At 45.7% G+C, this 20,928-nt stretch overlaps 1 protein-coding gene across 1 annotated transcript in view; it reads right to left on the reverse strand.

Annotated features, from left to right (window-relative positions):
• The window catches only part of SELENOO (selenoprotein O), a 197,901-nt gene that overhangs the window by 65,823 nt on the left and 111,150 nt on the right, over window positions 1-20,928 (reverse strand). Inside the window, exon 5 of the mRNA XM_086967438.1 lies at window positions 2,361-2,641. Within this exon, the coding sequence (XP_086823564.1) occupies window positions 2,361-2,641 (281 nt within the window). The remainder of the gene's footprint in view (window positions 1-2,360; window positions 2,642-20,928) is intronic.

Raw genomic sequence — 20,928 nt, forward strand, 5'->3', positions numbered from 1 at the left:
TCTTCCCTATAAAATTGGGAATACTCATCCCTGTGATCACCATCATGGCATTCTGTATCCGAAAAAGGGGTCGGTAGCGGCAATGTCCCAATTGAGTCCAAATGGGCCTGCAAAACTGTGTCTGAAGTCAAAGTGGGTTATATTTTGGTCATAGTCAAGGTGGATTTGTTTCCAAGTCCGGAAGGACAATTGGTTGTTCCACTGGCATCGGCACCAGCATCGAAGCAGAAAGAGCTGGATAGGATCTCATTGCCAACTGATGAGTCAGGCCTCGGTCCCAGATTCGGGGCAGGCCCACAGTGGAGTCAAGAGGAAAAATCTATGTTGGGGACGGATCCGCCGGTGGTAGCCTGAATCGAGGCCTTATTGATCCTGGAGGCCCACAAGTGTGCCAGATAGAGCTGGTAGGGCTTTGACTATATGCAGCATGGCCTCCTTGAAGACTTTGACCTATTGAAGAGGCACCAAAAGGCCCCAGAATTTGTACTGCACCCAGACGTCTACGGGAAAAATGGGTGCCACATTTCGGTTGCTTATGTTTTTTCTTGGACTTTGAATTACTTTACGACTTGGAATTAGAAGAGGGCATCTCTCTTGAGAGCAGCCTAGCACACACATTGGAATCCTCAACTTCAGACGAGACCAGCTTTTACGGAGGCGATTTGCGGCTTCGGTGTCATTTCCAGGGTGGGACTAAGTCAAGATACATGGCTCCACCTACAGGTGTATAATGTAATTGCTGGGATAGTCTCCAGATCCAGTCTAGTGCCTGGGGATTCTCACAAGGCGAGAAATCTGTGCTTAGAAGTATCCATCAGAAAGTTCTCTTCCCCCACCCAGGGGACCATGATGATTTTTCATGCCTATGATGCCTCACATTGCAAACTTGGGAAAGGAAATAAATGCCTTGCAATGTTCACCTTAAATAGGGGAAGACTTTCCAACACAGTTGCCAGGTACCCAATTGTGGACAGGTTGCAACTTAAACATTTCTGATGGCAGAACTAGCTGAGACATTGATATTTGAAGCCTGGTGATTTTTACACCCCTATATGAGTTGGGAGATCTGCAGGTTTGACTGGGAAGTAAAACCACCATTTTACTAAGGTTCTCCTGTCCAATTCAAACACTAAATGCCTTTAGTCTTTCATGAAATCATATTTATGGGGCAATTAAAGGGCCTTTAGCAACTAAAAGGGTGCAGAGGTAGAGTACAGATTCTCAGCAATGTGGGTTTGAGGGCCTCCTAGAAAGGGCCCAAAGCGAGTGGGAGATTGTGCCAAGATGAGCTTTTCATGTGTACAAAAAAATTGCCAACTTCACCTTACTTGACACCTCCCAATTGAGGAAAACAAACCAGTATTACTATATGGTCTGTTTGGTATATTTACTTAATACCCTTTTGCTTTTTATTTCATTATATTCAAAAAAGTTTAGGTACAAAAAAGACACTTAAATACATTCAACAATTCCAACATACATTTTCAAAGCAAATTACATTCCACATTGCATATATAAACACCACATAAATTACATTACATATATAGACACCATATTCATTTTGATCAACAATTAGACTCACATAAATGATATCTAACTAAACAAAGGACAAAGTGAACATTTAGATACTATTATTCAACAAGTAGCAAATTAGTGCATATTAAATTTGTCAAAGTCATTAAATGTACTGCAAATTAATGCATTCCTGATTCAAAAGCCGACGCGTTTCGAACCCATTCCTGTCACTTTATGGGTTCTCATCAGTGGGAGTTAAAAACCATCATTGTTAAAAAACACTAGGACCGGCTGGTCCAGTATTAAAAAAACTCACAAGTCATTGAGTTACTTATATTTTTCCTCCCAACTCTAGTTTCTCATTTGTCGTTTGTAATAATTGTTGTTTGTGATGAAACCATTATCATTTTTTTGTAATTTTGTTGTAAATGCTTGATGTCAAAATGTTTTCTAATGTGTAAATAATGGTTGTCTTTTAATGTTTGTAGAAAGTTTAATTAGCCTTGTAAATATTTGAATTCATTGTCTTTTTCTGCTATTTTTTGAAAACTTGAAAAAGGTATAAAATAATGAACACAAAGTAATGTGGTCTAGGGAAGCGACAATAAATTGGTTTCTTACCCTTCAAAATATGCATTGAGTAATTGTGGTGTGGGCACTGTGTGTTGCTTGTTACTTAGATAGGGTCTATTCCCCACCACGTAAAGGACCTAACCCCTGTTCACAAAAATTAATTTAACTTTAGCCTGCAACAGAAATTTCAAACATTCATAGCAACTACTTCACATTTCTGTGATTTAACTTTGTGAAGCAAACTGGTAGTGTATTTATGACTTGAAGCTTACCTGTACGTTCCATGGTTTGTAAGAAGTCGGATACCAATTTTTTGTCATCTTCTAATTCCAAATGTACAAGGCCTAGTTTTTTCCTCATCTTCTGCAAGTAATGACTCTCATAAGTTGCATCAAACTCCTCTTTGAGGATAGTTTCGCTCATCTCCAGGGGCAGTTCAGGAACCAAAGCCTCTGCAAGCTTACCCAGATTCCACTTGCAAATTTCTGGCTGTTTATTGTAAGCATAGCGTCCCATATTATCAGAGCCATTGCAAATGTGATCAGGGTCATATCTGAAATAATGAGGAAATAGCATTATGTAATCGAAGGGTTATTACAGAAAAGCAGGCGACAGGAAATCCAATAAACCAACAATACAGTACTTGACACAAAAGAAAGGTTAGTTTTTAAGGCAGAAATTGTGAAGCACAATTTGCAGTGAGGTAAGGACAGCATAGAAAAACAAACATGCGTTCACACATTAAAGGAGGGATGGTAGGGGTGAACAAACATTTAGATTCTTGTTGAGCCTAAACCCATGGAAACAAGTCTAACAGGAAAAGAACAAAATAAGAAATGAATTGTGATAATCAAGAAAGCCTTGTCTGATGCGGTCTCTGTCACTTGTGTACAACATCAAAACTCAACAATGACGACACCCCAACCAAAACATTTTCCTCAAACATGCATTTAAATACTAGCACTAAGTACTTTGGGGCCCTACCCAGAGGAAGCAATGCACTATTGCAAAGCCAGAATACAGTACAACAATGAAGAACAATGTGACAACATCGCAATTTAGTACGCAGGATAGCATCCCTCTAGAGTTCTTCTTATTGCTGATCCAGGTACTCAGATAATCTCTGTCTGCTACACTGAGCGCCTCTATTTTGGGATGCCTTCTGTACTGGACACCACCATTTGTCTAGTAATCTCTACGCTCTCCAAGCACCCTTCTTTTCATCTAGGTCTCTTCGTTGCGGTTATTAGTCAAATTCTTGTTAAGCATGCAGCATGGTCCCAGTCTGATCACAACCCTTCCTCTTGGTTCTGTGAGAACTTCTCCACTTTTACCCTTCCCTTGACTTCCCAATTCTTATTGCCCTCGCTTTTGAACTTGTATGGTCATTCTCTTTTCTTTCCTTACTTGCCTTTTGCTAGCTCTCGGAGAGCCATCTTTCTTTTCTTGACTCTTGATCACTTCATGTAGACCTGGGCTTAACATTTTGACCGGATGGGTTTAGACCATGCTCCCCTAATGCCCTCTGTACTGTCCCATTTTTTATGTTAAATGCAATTGTAGAGTAGGAATATGCCCTCCTCAGCGCATTGTATTCACATCATTTATTTTTTTTAAACAAATTTTATTAGTTTTATGTAGTCATCATACAAATTCACGGTAAATAACATCCAGCAATGTGGGCTAGTCCCTGCAATAGTCTACCCCGTGCCCTTACACTTGTATTAAACAACCCGGCTATGATAGCATATACTGGAAACAATTTATCAATGGACTTGAAACTGCCAGTCATACTTACTACAAAATACCCCCAACCGTCGGTACTCCCCTCTCCCCCTCCCCGGTGCGTGTCTCCTCACTGCAACGTTCATCTTGTGCTAGATATCAGTTATAACTGACCTTACCTCTCTAGATACCTGTACTCGCTCGGGCGCCCCCCACTACTTTGTTAATCCACATCCTGCTCTTCATCCCTCTGATAGTCCTGTAGTGCCTGTAGCAGTGCTTCCCATGCTGCCGCTGCCTCTATTGCTTTTTCGTTATTAAGCAGTCTTGCTTGCTGGTACCTAATTGTACTCTCGCTACTCAACCACTGTAAAAACTCCGCCTTCCATCTCTTGCTACTAGGTCCCTCTCGCCTTCCAATGCCTTGTTATTTCTCTTTTTGCTAATATTTACCCCATGTCCACGAACTTACTAGTTACCTTGGTTTTAGACGTGTGAGGGAACCAGTGCAAAACGCTTGTGGCCATGTCAAAGTTCAGTTGCCGCTCCGTGGTGGTATTCAAAATATCACCCACCTCTTCCCAATAGTTTCCAATCCCGGGGCAGGACCATATCATGTGCTCCAGTTCTACTCCTGTCCTCGCACATAGAGGGCACGCTGCCTCTTCTACCCTAAAATATTTCCTGATTTTCCCTGGTGTTAAATATGCCCTATGAAGTATATAGAAATGCACTAGCTGGAATCTCGCATTCCTTGTGCTCTTCCACGCTATACGCACTATCTGTGCCCATGCCGCCTCAGGAATAGGTTTCCCTATGTCTACTTACCATTTTTCTCTCAGGGTATCTAGTGGGGCTAGCCCTTCATTTATAATTCTGGTGTAGAGGCAGGTGACCGCCTTAAACGTTCCAGCTGCCATCATGGTGTATTGGCATACCATTGTTGTCTTAGGTTCCACCAGTCCTTCTGGCCAGTGCGCCTGTATTGCCCTGGTCAGTGCTGTATGTTTAAGAAATCCTCCCCTAGGTAGGTCATATCATTCCTGTAGGACCTGATAGGGTAATATTACTCCATCTTCGCACAGATCTCCAATTACATGGATCCCTGCAGTCTCCCAGTCTTGTAATGGTGTCCAATCGCCGCCATGCGGCAGCGCTGTTACCATCCCTAGTGGGATTTCAGGCGCATAGGGGTGCAAAGCTCCCGCTCTGCGCTGGGATCTATTCCAGCACAGTCTCAATGTTTTCTCTTCCATAGAAAGATCTTTAAGGTCCAGTCTTTGTTGCATAACTATAAAAGACAGGATGTGGCGTGGGATCCCTCTACCTCTCTGCTGTTCGGGCCCTCTAAACTCCCGCGCCACAGCCTGCATCAATATTTGTAATTGGGCCGCCAGATAATACAGCTCGAAATCAGGGATCGATAGTCCCCCCTCCGCCTTAGGTCTAATTAACGTTGCCTGTGCCACTCTCCGTCTACCAGAACCCCACAGGAACCCCACTAAGAGTGATTTTAGTGTCTTAACCCCTTGCATGCTGCCGTGATTCTGCGCCTGTGCGGCAAAATCGCGAGTGGGCGGGTTCATGACGGCCCCCAGCCGTCATCAGCACACGAGCGCCGTAGTGCATGACGGAAGGGGGCCGTCATCAGCATGGAAGGGGTTAAACACCGAACACTGGATCCATGCGGCAACGTTCTAAAAAAGTAAAGTAGCCGAGGAAGCGCTATCATCTTCAAAAGGGCTATTCGGCACCTTCCTACATTTCCCTCCAGCATATCAGAGGCTCCGTGGTAGACTTGCACTCCTAGGTAACACTAAACAAGTCGGTTCCCACCGTACTTCTCCATGTGTAATGGGCTGGATCTCTCTCCCTGCTTCATTGGAAATAGCCATGTTTTTGTCCAATTCACTCGTAGCCCTGATAGGTCTCCGAACTCCGAAAGCAAATTCGCTGCTCCTTCCAGTGCCCTCCCTGCGTTCGAGAAAAAGCAACAAGTCATCGGCATATAATGAGATACACTGCTGGTCTCCCCTGTACTATAAGCCGTCATAGTTGTCGCCCAATCTGGCCCTTGCTGCCAACTGCTCCATAGCTAGGGCGAACAACAAGAGGGAAAGCGAGCAACCCTGCCTAGTTCCTCGTGCTACTGGGTATTGAGGTGAGATCAACGAGCCCACTCGCACCCTGGCCACGGCAGATGTGTACAATACTTTCGTCCACATCACAAAGTCAGTCCCCAGGCCAAAACGTTCCATCGTCCTATATAAATATAGCCATTCTAAGCTATCAAAGGCTTTCTCGATGTCGACAGATAACACCATTGGGTGTTGCGCCCTTGGTTGCTTTTCCTCCATTATCTGCACCAATCTCCTAACATTTGTGGATGTGTTCCTAGTTGGGATAAACCCTGCTTGGTCTTCGTGGATTAGCGCAGTCCTATGCTTTAAAAGGCGGGTCGCCAAAATTCTGCTCAATATCTTATAATCGGTGGTAAACATTGATAGCGGTCGGTAAGAGGCCGTGTTTTTCCCGTCTCGACCAGGTTTCTGAAGCGGGATCACCAAAGCCTCGTGCATGGAGGAAGGTAGTCGACCCAACTCTTTTGCTTCCCTGTATACTTCAACGAGCCTTGGCGCCAGTGCGTCCACATACTTCCCGTAGAACTCTATTGGCAGGCCGTCTACTCCTGGTGTTTTATTTCGGGCCATGTGCTTGATTGCACTCCTGACTTCCCCCCACATCTATGCCCTGGCCCAGACATTTCGCCTGTTCTTACTCCAAATGTGGAAGTGTTACCCCACCCAGGAAGGAGTCAATTTCAAGGTCTTCCGCCACTAATGAGCTTTCGTGGAGGCCCTCGTAATACTGCAAAAAACAGTGTAAAATCTCGTTTTGGGTGTAAACCTCCACTCCATCTCTATCCTCTAGGGCCAATATGGGGGAGCCTCTCTTTGCTAGATTGGCCAGCCAAGCCAGCAGTGTTCCCGCCCTGTCCCCTTCCGCGTGTGTCCTCGCAGTATAAGTTTTGTAATCAAAACAGCGCAATTTCTCCACTTCCACTGCCACCTCTTCCTTCGCTGCCATAAGCTCCGCTTGAGTTACAGGGTGGCCAGGCCTTGCTAGTTCTGCCCTGCGCAGCCTGCCTTTAGCTCGGGTTACATCTTGCATCAGCACCTTTCGTACCCCTACATGTTTCGCGATGCAGATCCCCCTGATGACTACCTTAAAGGCGTCCCATTCTACCGCTCTCGTGGAGGCCGATCCAGCATTCTCAGTAAAATAGTGGGTTATCCCTTCGCTCACCTCCCTCTGAAATATCGGGTCCTCCAGTGTCTCAGGCCGTAGTCTCCAAGTGGGGATGGTCAACACCCCGGTCATCCAATGCATAGTGAATAACAGTGGATTGTGGTCCGAGATCGTTCTCGTAAGGTACTCTGTGTGTACTACGACGGGCACCACTAATGGCGATCACAACACCGTGTCCAAATGGACATGCAGGTCATGCATCCCCGAAAAGTATGAATAGTCCCGGTCTAGTGGGTGGTGCATGTGCCACACGTCCACCAGGTTCCACCTGCTCTGCCATTCCAGCCTGGTTTTAGTCAATCTGTGTACCGGGGAATCTGCTAGTGGGGGATGTGACCTATCCAACGATATATCCGTCACAGAATTACCCCCCCCCCCCTTCCCCCCCCCCATCACTACCGAACCCGCTAAATAATGAGCTAACGATCCTGATAATCGGTCCAAAAAACGCGATTGCTCAACATTAGGCGCGTAAATGCTACAGAGCGCTATGTCCCTACCATGGAGTCTGCCTTCTATGGCCACAAACCTGCATTCTGGGTCTATTGTCTGCTTTGTTACCTGGAAAGGAACTCCAGCCCTAATCCATATCACTGCCCCTCGTGCAAATGCAGAGTATGTAGTGTTAAATAATTGCCCTCTCCACCGTCTCTGCGGAGCTACCCCCACCGCCCTAGTGAGATGAGTTAATGCTATGTGGACCCCTCTGCGAACTAGATATGCGTGAATTTTGTGGCGCCTTGTCATCGTGTGAAGCCCCCTCACATTCCAGGTGATGCATCGTGAATCAGCTGTATCCCCCATCGTTAACAGGTATTGTCTGCATCTCAGTTCGTACTCCAGAAACCGCACCGGTGAGCCCCCAAACCCAAGTCCCCTCCCAACAAATCAACATGTCCCCCCCTGCCCCCCCCCCCCAAGAACAGGTCCTAGAACCAAACAGCTAGTCCCCATCCAAACCATTGAAATAGCTAACACACGTCTAACCCAACCAGCAGTCGCTGAGGGAATGCCTTATGGGCAATGAGGGGGACTTTGCGCCGACGGGCCGACGCCCAACTTCTGTACCTCGTCCGCCCCGAATAAGCCCCAAATAACTGAGAACCTCAATTAACCCCACCCCCAATCGCCATCAGACCCCTCCCAAGAGCATTTTAGAAACTAGTACACCTGAAACACAGATCCTTTTGAGAATAATAATCCCGCCATCCCCCATATCCGCTTCAATTCCCATGGGCTTTCCTGATCCATGTCCCTAATATTCCTCATCTTCTCCCCGCCACAACCTGTTCTCCACTCCAGTTACTTTAACCTTCATCCAGTATCCCATCCGCTGTCGCTGAAGTGATCTTTGGCAGTCGTACACCATCTACTTCGGAGGTTTCCGTGCCTGATTATTCCTTGTCCTTCTCCGAATCAGTCCCTCCCGGGGGATCAGGTCTCCCGCTCACCCGACATCGCTGATATCTCCTCCAGCACCCCTCGCCGCTCCGCCTCCGCTTGCAGCACCGATGGTCTCTTCAAGCCTCGCCATCTCTGCCGAAGTCTCTGCGATTTTCGTTGTGGCAATCCTTCAGGGACGTTTCGCATCCTTTGGTCTTGGCCATCTTTCCCAGCTCTGTAGGATTCCATCCAAGCGCATGCATCATCTGGAGTGTCATGGAAACATGTTTTGCCATCCACTATTATTCTCAACCTGTCCGGGAACAACAGAGAGTATTGAAGTCCTTCTTCTCTCAATTCTCTTGATGGCCAGGAAGGATGACCGACGTCGCTGGGTTTCAAAGGTATAGTCCGGAAATAGGTTGACATTACTATTCCAGACATAAGATCCATCCGTGCGAGCCTTCTGGAGCAGCAGGTCCCGGTCCCGGAAGTGCAGCAGTCAGGCCACCACTGGCCGTGGGGGTCATCCCTGTGGAGGTGCCTGGCCGGTACTCTGTGCGTTTTTTCTAGGGTGTAAAAAGAAGATAGACCCTCCGGTACTACTACTATTTTCAGCTAGGTCTCGTGATATTGTGTCACAAGGAAGGGGTAGCAGGATTGGATCAAGAGTTGATCCTTAGGCTCAATTTACCATTCCAAGAAGGAAAAGGAATGGAAGGTCCAACCTGAGTCAGAGCCCCAAGTAGCAATGATTGACAAAAAAAGGGGACTCGGTTGTTCCAGGGGGAAGAGTCAAAAGTAAAGGTAAGAAGGTCAAGGATGGAGAAAGATGGGTGGTGCTCAATGGAGTGCTACCCTGGGCATCCCATTAGTTGGAATGAATGGCCTCACACACTCTTGCAAGTGTCATGCTTCATCATTGGCCGTTGCTCCTCGTTGGACAGGCGGTGCAATGTCCAACGGGCTCACCTCTAGGAGGGGCTCTTTATCGGAGATCTTTTTCCAACAGCCTGTGGGTGAAGTGCAAGTGAGGGGCCAAGTAAGGAGTGAATAGTGTAGGTGGGTGAGTTAAAATATAGCAAGGGATACCGGAGAGCAGTTTATTCTGGTGGTTCCCGTACTATAAATAAAATCAGTGGGTGGCCTATGATCGTCAGAAGTTAGGTTCTGTATCACGATCTAGGACTACACAACGTTCAGTGGGGTCAACATGTTTCTCGCTTCTGCAATTGTGCTGCGATTCTTCAGGACCTTATATACATCTATCACAAGGAAAGACCTAAAAGTGTCAACCTATAAACATCAAAATTACTATTACTGTTGTACTACCTGATTGTAACCGCTCTTGCCTAGTGGAGACAAAAGGGAAGAGTTATCAAAATACAAGGACAACAGTTACCCATTCTTGACCGTGTGCACACTGTGATTAAGTGCAGAGAAGTGATTCTGTGTCTGTGACATTCTGTGAGCAGTGACCAGTAAGTATCCACTATATTCACTTTTATTACATGTCACCTCTATCACAAAAATAAAATTAGAAACTAAAGAAGAATTTAAAACATGATAGCAGCAGTCTTATTCAAGGTATCTTATATGTCTATCTCTAGGGGTTCCTTAGATACTCACCTACAGGTCAAAGAGTACAGGTGTCAACAGTACCCGGTAGGTGTGACATCAAGGGAGAGAGCCAATAGGGGTTTAATGGCTAGAGGGAAGACAAAGATATGTTTTTTCCTTTTCAAAATTGTCAGGGAGCACCCAGTATCTGGGTGTTACATTAGTGGACTGTTTCCTCTATGTGCTGATGATCTCGCACCACCAGTATGCACCAATAGTGTTATAATCCATTCATCTTATGTCGGGATCTATGCGGATATGTAGGCACATATAAGTAGTCATTGCCGTAAATCTGCCCCTATAGAGTGATTGCCATATTTATGTTAATATAGGGGTCTCAGAACTGAAAAAACGCCACCAAAGTGCAGCGTTGGCGCTTAGCAGGCGCCACTTGTAGAGTGTTAAATGTCATGGTGTTGTCTAGTCTCGAGGTTTATAGAATACGATCTCGAAATCACAGACAAAGAGCCCTCAAGTTCAGTCGGGTTGCTCACACTTGCATTGGAGGCGCCCGGTAGTACACCAAGCGTCTGGTGTCCCGGTCGGTCTGCTAGACCCGCTGCGCTCCCAGGATGTCAATAAATAGCGCGCCGTGTACTTACTTCTCAGAGCCTTGGTCAGAGCTCTTGCGCCTACCCATCGCTACCGGGATCCGGATAGTGTCGGGTCCCCGGTGAGCTGCTGTATTAGTTACTCGTTTAGGGCGTCACCCTCGTGGCTAGTGGGTCACGTGTTAGGTTAAGCAAACGAGGTCGCCATCTTGGAAGGGGGTTCCAAGTGCGCTCACAAAGGGAAACTAGTGTTTGCATTGAAAGGAGAGTGTTAGATTCACAGTACTCTTTGGTAGTGGTTATTAGTAGTGTATCTCTACGAAGACGAATGGGTCAGCCCTCTTATATTAAAGAATTAATCGGGCATATCGCGTCTTTCGTGTGGAATGGCGTTGGATATGGGCGCCATCTTGGAAGGGTGAAAAGGTGGACAGTAAACCCCTTCCTTTTTAATTATTGTTCCAATGAAGCTCTATGTGTGTATTAGCAGTGATCAATTTATATCATAGTGACACTCTACGTGGACATGGGCTGTATGTGTTCAGCTCCCTGTTGGTACCGCCACTCTGGATATGGGATAAATACTGCAGAATATTGGAGACTATTATGTACCACGCCTGGGACATAGACAGTCGATATGTTTACAGACTGCTCCACGGGATGTCTTCATTGAGCCCCCGTTTGTCTGATGATAACCTATGTATCCAGCGCTGCTCTTTATGGAACAGGTCCTGTTTGGATCTGTTAAGTGTTTCCAGGATCACCCACCAAATAGAGTCAGCAGTGTGGTTGTGTTCTAGGAAGTGACGACACATCTTCGTGTTGGTCTTTTTGCATCGGATATTACTGCGATGCTCCGATATACGAGTCTTGACCAATCTGGTGGTCATACCCACATATTGTAATTCGCAAGGGCACCTAATGAGGTAGATGCAATTGGAGGAATTACAATTGGTGTGATTACGAATTTCCCAAGTGAATGTCTCGGTCAAGTTGATAGACTTGGTGACATTGGTGAAGGGGCAAACGCTACAGGAGCCACATGGGTAGTGTCCCTTCACTGGAGGGAGTTGCCATAGTGTGTTCTGTCTGCGGACCACATTTTGTTTTGGTCTGGTATGAACCAGGACATCTTTGATGTTACTGGACCTTTTGAAGGCAAACCTGGGGGTCTCCAGAGTCAGCTCTCCTGTATTAAGAATTTGCCAATGTTTCTTGACAATTCTCTTAATGTCATTGGAGATCGGTGTAAAGGTCGTCACACATGTCAATGGCATGGTCTCTTGTGAGGTTCTGATGTTGTCCTCCAGGAGTGCCTCTCTATTGTTGTTCTGTGCCCGCTTACGAGCTTTGTAAATCTCCCTGGTAGGGTAACCTCGTTCTTTCAAATTTCGTGAAAGGATCCTGGATTCACTCCTATAGTCAGTGAGGTTGGTGCAATTCCGCCTTACTCATTGCCCAAAGGGAAGGTTCAATCTCAAAGCTCTAGGGTGGTGGCTGGTAAAGAGTAACATATACAATATAAGAGGGCTGACCCATTCGTCTTCGTAGAGATACACTACTAATAACCACTACCAAAGAGTACTGTGAATCTAACACTCTCCTTTCAATGCAAACACTAGTTTCCCTTTGTGAGCGCACTTGGAACCCCCTTCCAAGATGGCGACCTCGTTTGCTTAACCTAACACGTGACCCACTAGCCACGAGGGTGACGCCCTAAACGAGTAACTAATACAGCAGCTCACCGGGGACCCGACACTATCCGGATCCCGGTAGCGATGGGTAGGCGCAAGAGCTCTGACCAAGGCTCTGAGAAGTAAGTACACGGCGCGCTATTTATTGACATCCTGGGAGCGCAGCGGGTCTAGCAGACCGACCGGGACACCAGACGCTTGGTGTACTACCGGGCGCCTCCAATGCAAGTGTGAGCAACCCGACTGAACTTGAGGGCTCTTTGTCTGTGATTTCGAGATCGTATTCTATAAACCTCGAGACTAGACAACACCATGACATTTAACACTCTACAAGTGGCGCCTGCTAAGCGCCAACGCTGCACTTTGGTGGCGTTTTTTCAGTTCTGAGACCCCTATATTAACATAAATATGGCAATCACTCTATAGGGGCAGATTTACGGCAATGACTACTTATATGTGCCTACATATCCGCATAGATCCCGACATAAGATGAATGGATTATAACACTATTGGTGCATACTGGTGGTGCGAGATCATCAGCACATAGAGGAAACAGTCCACTAATGTAACACCCAGATACTGGGTGCTCCCTGACAATTTTGAAAGGAAAAAACATATCTTTGTCTTCCCTCTAGCCATTAAACCCCTATTGGCTCTCTCCCTTGATGTCACACCTACCGGGTACTGTTGACACCTGTACTCTTTGACCTGTAGGTGAGTATCTAAGGAACCCCTAGAGATAGACATATAAGATACCTTGAATAAGACTGCTGCTATCATGTTTTAAATTCTTCTTTAGTTTCTAATTTTATTTTTGTGATAGAGGTGACATGTAATAAAAGTGAATATAGTGGATACTTACTGGTCACTGCTCACAGAATGTCACAGACACAGAATCACTTCTCTGCACTTAATCACAGTGTGCACACGGTCAAGAATGGGTAACTGTTGTCCTTGTATTTTGATAACTCTTCCCTTTTGTCTCCACTAGGCAAGAGCGGTTACAATCAGGTAGTACAACAGTAATAGTAATTTTGATGTTTATAGGTTGACACTTTTAGGTCTTTCCTTGTGATAGATGTATATAAGGTCCTGAAGAATCGCAGCACAATTGCAGAAGCGAGAAACATGTTGACCCCACTGAACGTTGTGTAGTCCTAGATCGTGATACAGAACCTAACTTCTGACGATCATAGGCCACCCACTGATTTTATTTATAGTACGGGAACCACCAGAATAAACTGCTCTCCGGTATCCCTTGCTATATTTTAACTCACCCACCTACACTATTCACTCCTTACTTGGCCCCTCACTTGCACTTCACCCACAGGCTGTTGGAAAAAGATCTCCGATAAAGAGCCCCTCCTAGAGGTGAGCCCGTTGGACATTGCACCGCCTGTCCAACGAGGAGCAACGGCCAATGATGAAGCATGACACTTGCAAGAGTGTGTGAGGCCATTCATTCCAACTAATGGGATGCCCAGGGTAGCACTCCATTGAGCACCACCCATCTTTCTCCATCCTTGACCTTCTTACCTTTACTTTTGACTCTTCCCCCTGGAACAACCGAGTCCCCTTTTTTTGTCAATCTCGTGATATTGTACCATGTCCGGACCATCCGCTTTTTCCAGAAGACCCCCGATGCGAACGTTGTTCTGTCGGTTCCTACCTTCGGCATCCTCGGCCTGCCTATCCAGCACCATAATACGATCCAAAGCATTAGACACCGCGGCCTTCAGATCCGCCTGCGCCGGCTCGACTACCTGAATCGCTCCCTCCACTGATTTCACTCTGTATGCCAATTTGGCATGGTCCGCCCGCAGCAGTCCCAAACCCGTGGCGACCTGCGCAAGGACTTGTTGAAGAGCAGTGCGGGTGTCGGCTATCGCCGATAGGATTTTGTCGAGTTGAAGCTGCAGGTTGAGGTCCTGCGGCGCTCCAGGCCCATCTTCTCCTGTCCGTCCAGGGGATTTGCTGTCTCACAACAGTTGAGCTCCGTCCTTCTTCCCCTTCAGTTTCCCCATGGTGGGGGGCGTCAGCAACAGTTCCAGCCACCCCTCATGGACTGTTCAAAGCTATGAGGTCGTCCACGAGCGCTCCCTCCTAACTCACTCTGAGCATGAGTATCTGCCGCATAGCTCTCCCCCCGCTGTGCTGGCGCCAGTCTCCGGCGTGTGAGCGCTACAACCTGCTACAACCCCGCGTAGCCCTTCGCCTCCAGAGCCTCGATTGTCCTCCCAGTCCAAGCACACATTCGGGTCCTGTCGGCCTATAATCGCCTCAGAGATGTCTCTTCCTCCGGGATCCGTTCGTCAGAGCGAATGACCGGGGTTCCGTGCCTCCCGGGTCAAACCGGGTCAAGCCTCTTCCTTGTTTCCTCCCAAGTAGGATCGTTCAGTCTGCCGTTCTGCCGTTCTGGGCACCTCAGCCCCCGATTCCCAGCGCAAGCAGCCACCACTGCCTCCAGCGCCCCTCTCCTGGGGAGCTACTCTCACTGCTGTATCGCCGCTTTGGGCCAACCGCCGCTCCGTTAGCTTCCGGGACCGAGGCCCTCCTCACGGCCCTCGCGAATCACCAGTGATCTGGGACACAGCGTTTCTCCTCCAGCCCCAACTCCCTAGGGATCTCCCCCTGGGGCTCACCAGACCACCATTAGCACTTGGTTCGCCTCTTTTCCCCGGGTCACTACTTGCGGTAGTCCCGGGATCCCGCGCCCGCCTCCACAGCCCGCAGACTCAGGCTTTGCTACTCCCCGCTCACTGGCACTAATCTGGGTCCCCCACTCGGCCCGGGGGACGGGCTTAGTCTTCACATCCCGGCGGGAGATGCACCCTGCGTCCGGCGGTGTTGCGATCTCCTCCACCGCAGCTCCGCCCGCTCACGCCCGCGCCTCATGTGATAGCCGGCCCAATCTCCGGTCGCCCACCATGGAGGGTCACTCTGCTCCTCTCCTCCGTCTCCCCCAAGCTGTCAGGGGCTCCCAGGTCACTGCCGCCGTTTGCTCAATCTCCGCTCAGTGCCCGGGCCGGGACTGGGAAGCGGCCGCCACTGCAAACTCCGCTCTCCGGAGTTTTGATTTCAATCTGTAGCCGCCATCTTGTGCTAGCCTTCGTTCTCTGCTGCCCTCCAAATATTGGGCGAGAATCAAGCACTATTTCGCCTGCTCCAGCTTTCATCTCCCGCTCAGGCGGGCGCGCTCTGTTCCCCCAGTTTTCGGTGGCGTTGGGGGGCTCGATAACTTAATTTAGCAGGATAATTGTAGGCTTAGACGCGGAGCTCGTCGTTCAGACGGATTCCCCATAGGCTCCTAAGCCACACCCCCATTGTATGCACATCATGCTGCATTTAATGGGAATGTAATGGAAAAGAACAAATGGTTTCGGGAAGAGATGTTCTCCACATTTTATTTTTATTTCCTGATCCTAACAAAAGTAAGATCACAGGAAGGGTAAGGTTGGCCTTCTGCGTGCACCTCGAAAATTGTCCCTGCAGGTCTCACTCCTCAGTTGCCTCTTTACCACTGAAAGCTACTACAGTCATATCCTTAATCCCCATGTTAAATAGTTCGCGTTTTAGCATCAGCTGCATGATTCTGCGCTATTTCTCTGTGTGAAATCTGAAGTAAAACTCATGTCCAACTTTTAGTTTCCTCATTCGTGACTGAGGGGTGCTCAGACCGAAAGCCTCTTTTATTTTAACTTGCTTTTATTCAGATTTCAACTCGTTTTCCTTGCTGTGGATGCAAGGCCTCTTATATTCTTTTAATGTATTATTTTAACATTGCTTCTTAACCAGCAGCTTTATTTCGCCAGTTTTTCGTCACCCAGCAAGCCTGATGGTAGGTGAGACCCTCTACATAATTTACAGTCTCCCAAGTGTGATACAAGAGCCTGGATGGCAGTTGCTGTGAAGAGCAGTCTCTGGTGAGCCTAAGGTAAGCTCATCTGAGCCTTTTCACACCAAAACATAGCCAGCTGCCAGCCACGCGGCCTTTTCTATCATCACAACGTGCAAATTCAGATGACTTCCATAAAATTTTATTTTCCAAGGTCTATATGTTAAGCGATTAAACTAAAGCACATAGGATCAGGGGTACTCCAAATTAAGTTTGCGGTCAAGAGGTGGGAGTAGCTAATAGCAAAAAGGAGCACAAGAACAAAACCTCTTACAATGACCTCAAAGAGTTATAACGTTATAGCAGTTAAGTCAATTGTTTATACAAAGGATGCTTCTATTGACACATGTGACTTATCTCATATTCATTTTGTATTTATTCTTCATTATACAAAAATATATATACTTTTTTGATTTTTCTGCAGTTTTCATTTATATGACATACATAAATAATACATTTAAATGACAATTGGTATAATCTTGTTCAGGTATACTATATTTCCTGAAATTGTTGCTCTAAATAGAACCCCATATCAGCAAGTGTAAACATGTCAACAAATATAAACATTCATTCTAACATACACACACATACTTTCTCACACAAGGCTTTGTGTTGAAAAATAGTTGTTGTCCAATACAAGACTCCTCGTAATATGGTATCAATCTATCAGAGATCCACAAACAGTACATGTAGGATCGTGGTGCTCTATGTTTAAATTGTTTCCCACATCCAGTTTCTGTATTATTTCAATTTGTCGTTTCTGAGGGTCTTTGTATTCGTACAGCCTACGTACGTTTCGGTGAGGTTATATTCGGAATCACCTTCTTCAGGGCCAATGTGGACTAAACAAATGTCAGCAATGATCATAACCTGTGGGGTTCTTAATACTTTAAGGCTGCAGAGTAGGAGACTTCTAATATTGGTATTCTTGAGGCGACTATTTTTATCAGTTGGTAGTTGTTCTTAATATGGCCACAATCATGTAAGGTCCGATGACAAGTAGGTAAGTAGTGATGCTTTGATCTTAAACCAGTTTCCCAGAGTTATCCTATTTTGTCAGAGAAGGCAGGGCTCTCTGTATATTATTCCGTATTCTATTACTCTTTTTATGAGCTTTGCAGGGCCTCAAGGGGAGACATATATCCGCAATTTAGTTGTGATCGAGTCTCTGTCCCATCCTTACGCGGGGTGCCGAACGCCGTGTCTCTGCCACCGACCTAATAGAAGCATCCTTTGTATAAACAATTGACTTAACTGCTATAACGTTATAACTCTTTGAGGTGATTGTAAGAGGTTTTGTTCTTGTACTCCTTTTTGCTATAAGCGATTAAACTAAAACCACAAAACCGGCACCTCGTTAATGCTCTTATTAGAAACAACATTTTGATATGTTATTTCTAACAGAGACTAGGCTCCCCATCGACTTTAACACCTAATTTTGAGGACATTGTCCAATCAGGCTATACAATTTTGTGGTCTGAAACAAAAAGGTGGAGGATTGGCAGCTATCTTTAAAAATATACTATCTCAATGGCCTTCCCATGTTCTTAATACCCCAAAGTTAAAACGTAATTGCCTCATTGTAGGAAAGTGCTCCTATTTGACACGGTCACCCGCACTTTTTGCCTGATATTCAATGCAACTTTGACTATTAGTGCACTGGGTTCTTGCTAACCAGGCAGCCAGTGCCAGATCTCGGTCCTGAAACTATACAATTGTTTCCCCACTTGGCAATAACTTCAACATTCCCTATAAGACCCTAGTAAATGTTACCTCTGGTACCCAAGTCAAGGATGTTAAAAAGGGTCCCTGAGGGCGGCAGCATATACTGTGCCACCCCAAGGGACCCCTCACCAAACACATATAGACTGCCGCTGCAGGCTACGTGTTGTGGTGTAATCAAAGTGTAAACATAACATGGCACACAGCTATGCCTGCAGACACTGCATGCAGTATAGGCATTATAGCCCTAAGGCAGGTTGCAGCATACTATGTGTGGGACTAACTGCATGAGCACATTTGCCCGTGTGCTGGCCAGTTCAATTACTGCCAGTACAAGTGACCAGGGAAGCCATTTGAGGTACACTGGTCAAAAACGAGGTCCCCAGCTACATGATGGCTTCACTGAGTTCAGAGATGTTTGGTATCAAACATCTTGTATCAATAAACTGACACTGATTCCAGTTATGTATTTATTAATAAATGCACACAGAGAGCACATTAGAGGTGCCCCTGAAAACCTACTAACTACTACTGTGCAGACTGACTGGCCCTAGCCAGTCTGCCACCACAGACAAGTTTCAGAGCCACAGGGGTAAAGGCCTTTGCCCTCAGGAACAAAGCCTGCTCGGGCACAGGGTATTTACACCCCCTCCCACAGGATGACCTGCAAATTACCATTCCAAGGTAGGGAGCTTCAAAGAGCCCATCCACCGCCTTTGGTATGCAAATCTGGTTTCCCCTCACAGGAGAGGATGCACCCCCCCTAGCTCCCCTACCCCACAGCCCCCCAGCTCCCCCACCCCTAAGTCCCCCCCCCCCCGCTACAACATATAAGCATGACCTCCCATAAGGCAGGCCATCTAATTAATCTGGTCTTTCACGCAAGAGTCATTTGTTCTATGACTTCTCACAATACCCTCATGTCAGATCACCAGCTGATGGGTCAGCCAACCTAAATTTCAATGAAGTAAATAAAACAGACCACTCCTCAGAACTCCTCAAAGAAGCCAAAACAGGAGTTATGGTGAGCCTTTAAGTTAGTATTCTTGCTTTTGATGGAAATTATGCTTAAAACCTTTGAATTAGAAATTAAAAAAAACTAGAACATGACCAAACTTGCACCCAAGATGTAACCATCTTACACAAATTAAAATCCCCAAAACATGAATACAATAAAATAATCAGTAGCAGAGCCCATACGATAACATTAAAGCAAGGGACATTCTTGAAGAAAACAAGGTTTGGAAGAACCTCAGGCATTATCTCAAAGTCAAAAGCATATATCTGATATTATCCAAATAGACACCAAAAACATCCTGGACTGCTTCCACATATTTTTCTCCAACTGTTATAACCCAATAATTTACCTTGCCCAGAAGACTGCCACAATTATCTCAATGACTTGAAGCTAGCCCCCCTTAAATGAAAACCAAATATAGACTATAAAATGACATTGAAGAATTAAAAATAATAAGGCTATCCAATTGCTAAAATGTGGAAAAGCAACAGGCCCGGATGGAGTCCCCGCAACCTTGTATAAAAACTGTCAAAGCAGCTTACTACAACAAACAAAATGATTGTTTGCCCACTTTAGGAACACAGGAGGAGTTGGTGAGAAAGCATCCAAAGTTACCATTTTAGCGATCCATAAAAAAAATATTTAAAAAAAGAAGAACCCATTGTAAAATATACACAAAAGTATCAGCTCTGAGATTAGAGATGGCCCTTCTAATAATACTACATCCCACACAAGCAGGTTTTGTGAAAGGCAGTCCAGGTTTGGATACTATTTGGACATGCTTTGGAAAAGGCAACAATATTTTCCTCTTCCAAAATGGCCATGGCACTCGACACAGAGAAGACATCTGATAAGGTGTCCTGGACCTTCCTGCTTTCCGTGATCGGCAAATTTAATGTTGGGCTCGTTTTTGAGCATATGGTGGAGTAAAAGGGCATCTATCAGAGAAATTTAGTTTAACACAAACAACCAGACAAGGGTGCCTTCTGTTGCCATTAATATTCTTACTAATATAGAACAGTTACAAAACAACTTGTACTTTGTGGTGGTAGATGAGAATACATGTGTAAAGTGGCAAGCTAAACAAATTAAATATCTTGGGACAAAGTTTAAAAACGGTTTTGAAGACTCAAAAGAATACATTGAAAATACCTTATATGCTCAAGAAAATCAGGAATTCTAAGGGATCCTTAGTTGCCCACATGTATAACCTGGTAGGTTAGTATAGAGTGCACCAAGATTAAGACAGCCCCTTAAATTAACTTTATCAATAGAATGTTCTACCAGTAGCTATTCACAAACTTCTATTGAAGTTAGGAGTGGAAGGAGTAACCCCAATTAAAAACAGTCAATGTGCCTTGAAAAGGAGGAGTGAGGGCACTGAAGAAATTCCAACCGAATAACGGTTCAGATGAACAAACTTGAAAACTGTGACTCATTAAAACGGAATAAAAAGAGAATGTAAAGAAAAGGGTGTTGAAAAGAACCTCGCCTTTCATTTGGAGTTGGACACAACCACGTATAGATCAAAATCTAATAGTAATCTGTAGGTACTATTAAGATTGTCATAGGAGTACATGCAGAAGGTATTATTCTGGTCAGACCACCTCTTTTCATGAAACTGTTTGTTTACATTTAACACTACAAAAGGTGTCCGGTCATATCAGGTGGTGAAGGTTACAGTCAAATCAAAAATCTAGTATGCAATAATGGATTATCACTCATACAAGCTATTTAGAGCTAGGGTAACCACACCAAACACTATTTTTTAACAATATTTGCAGGTGCATTAAAGTCAGAGAGCCCACACATTGCAAAAATCTGATTTAGTGACCAAACATGGCTCCAAGTATTTTCTGTAACTTCATTTGATGTCCTGCACGCCAATACTACTTACCCAGTTGCACCCGTCTCCGTCTAAAC

Source organism: Lissotriton vulgaris, chromosome 1_1, assembly GCF_964263255.1.
Source record: "Lissotriton vulgaris chromosome 1_1, aLisVul1.2, whole genome shotgun sequence".
In the NCBI taxonomy this organism is placed as follows: Eukaryota; Metazoa; Chordata; class Amphibia; order Caudata; family Salamandridae; genus Lissotriton; species Lissotriton vulgaris.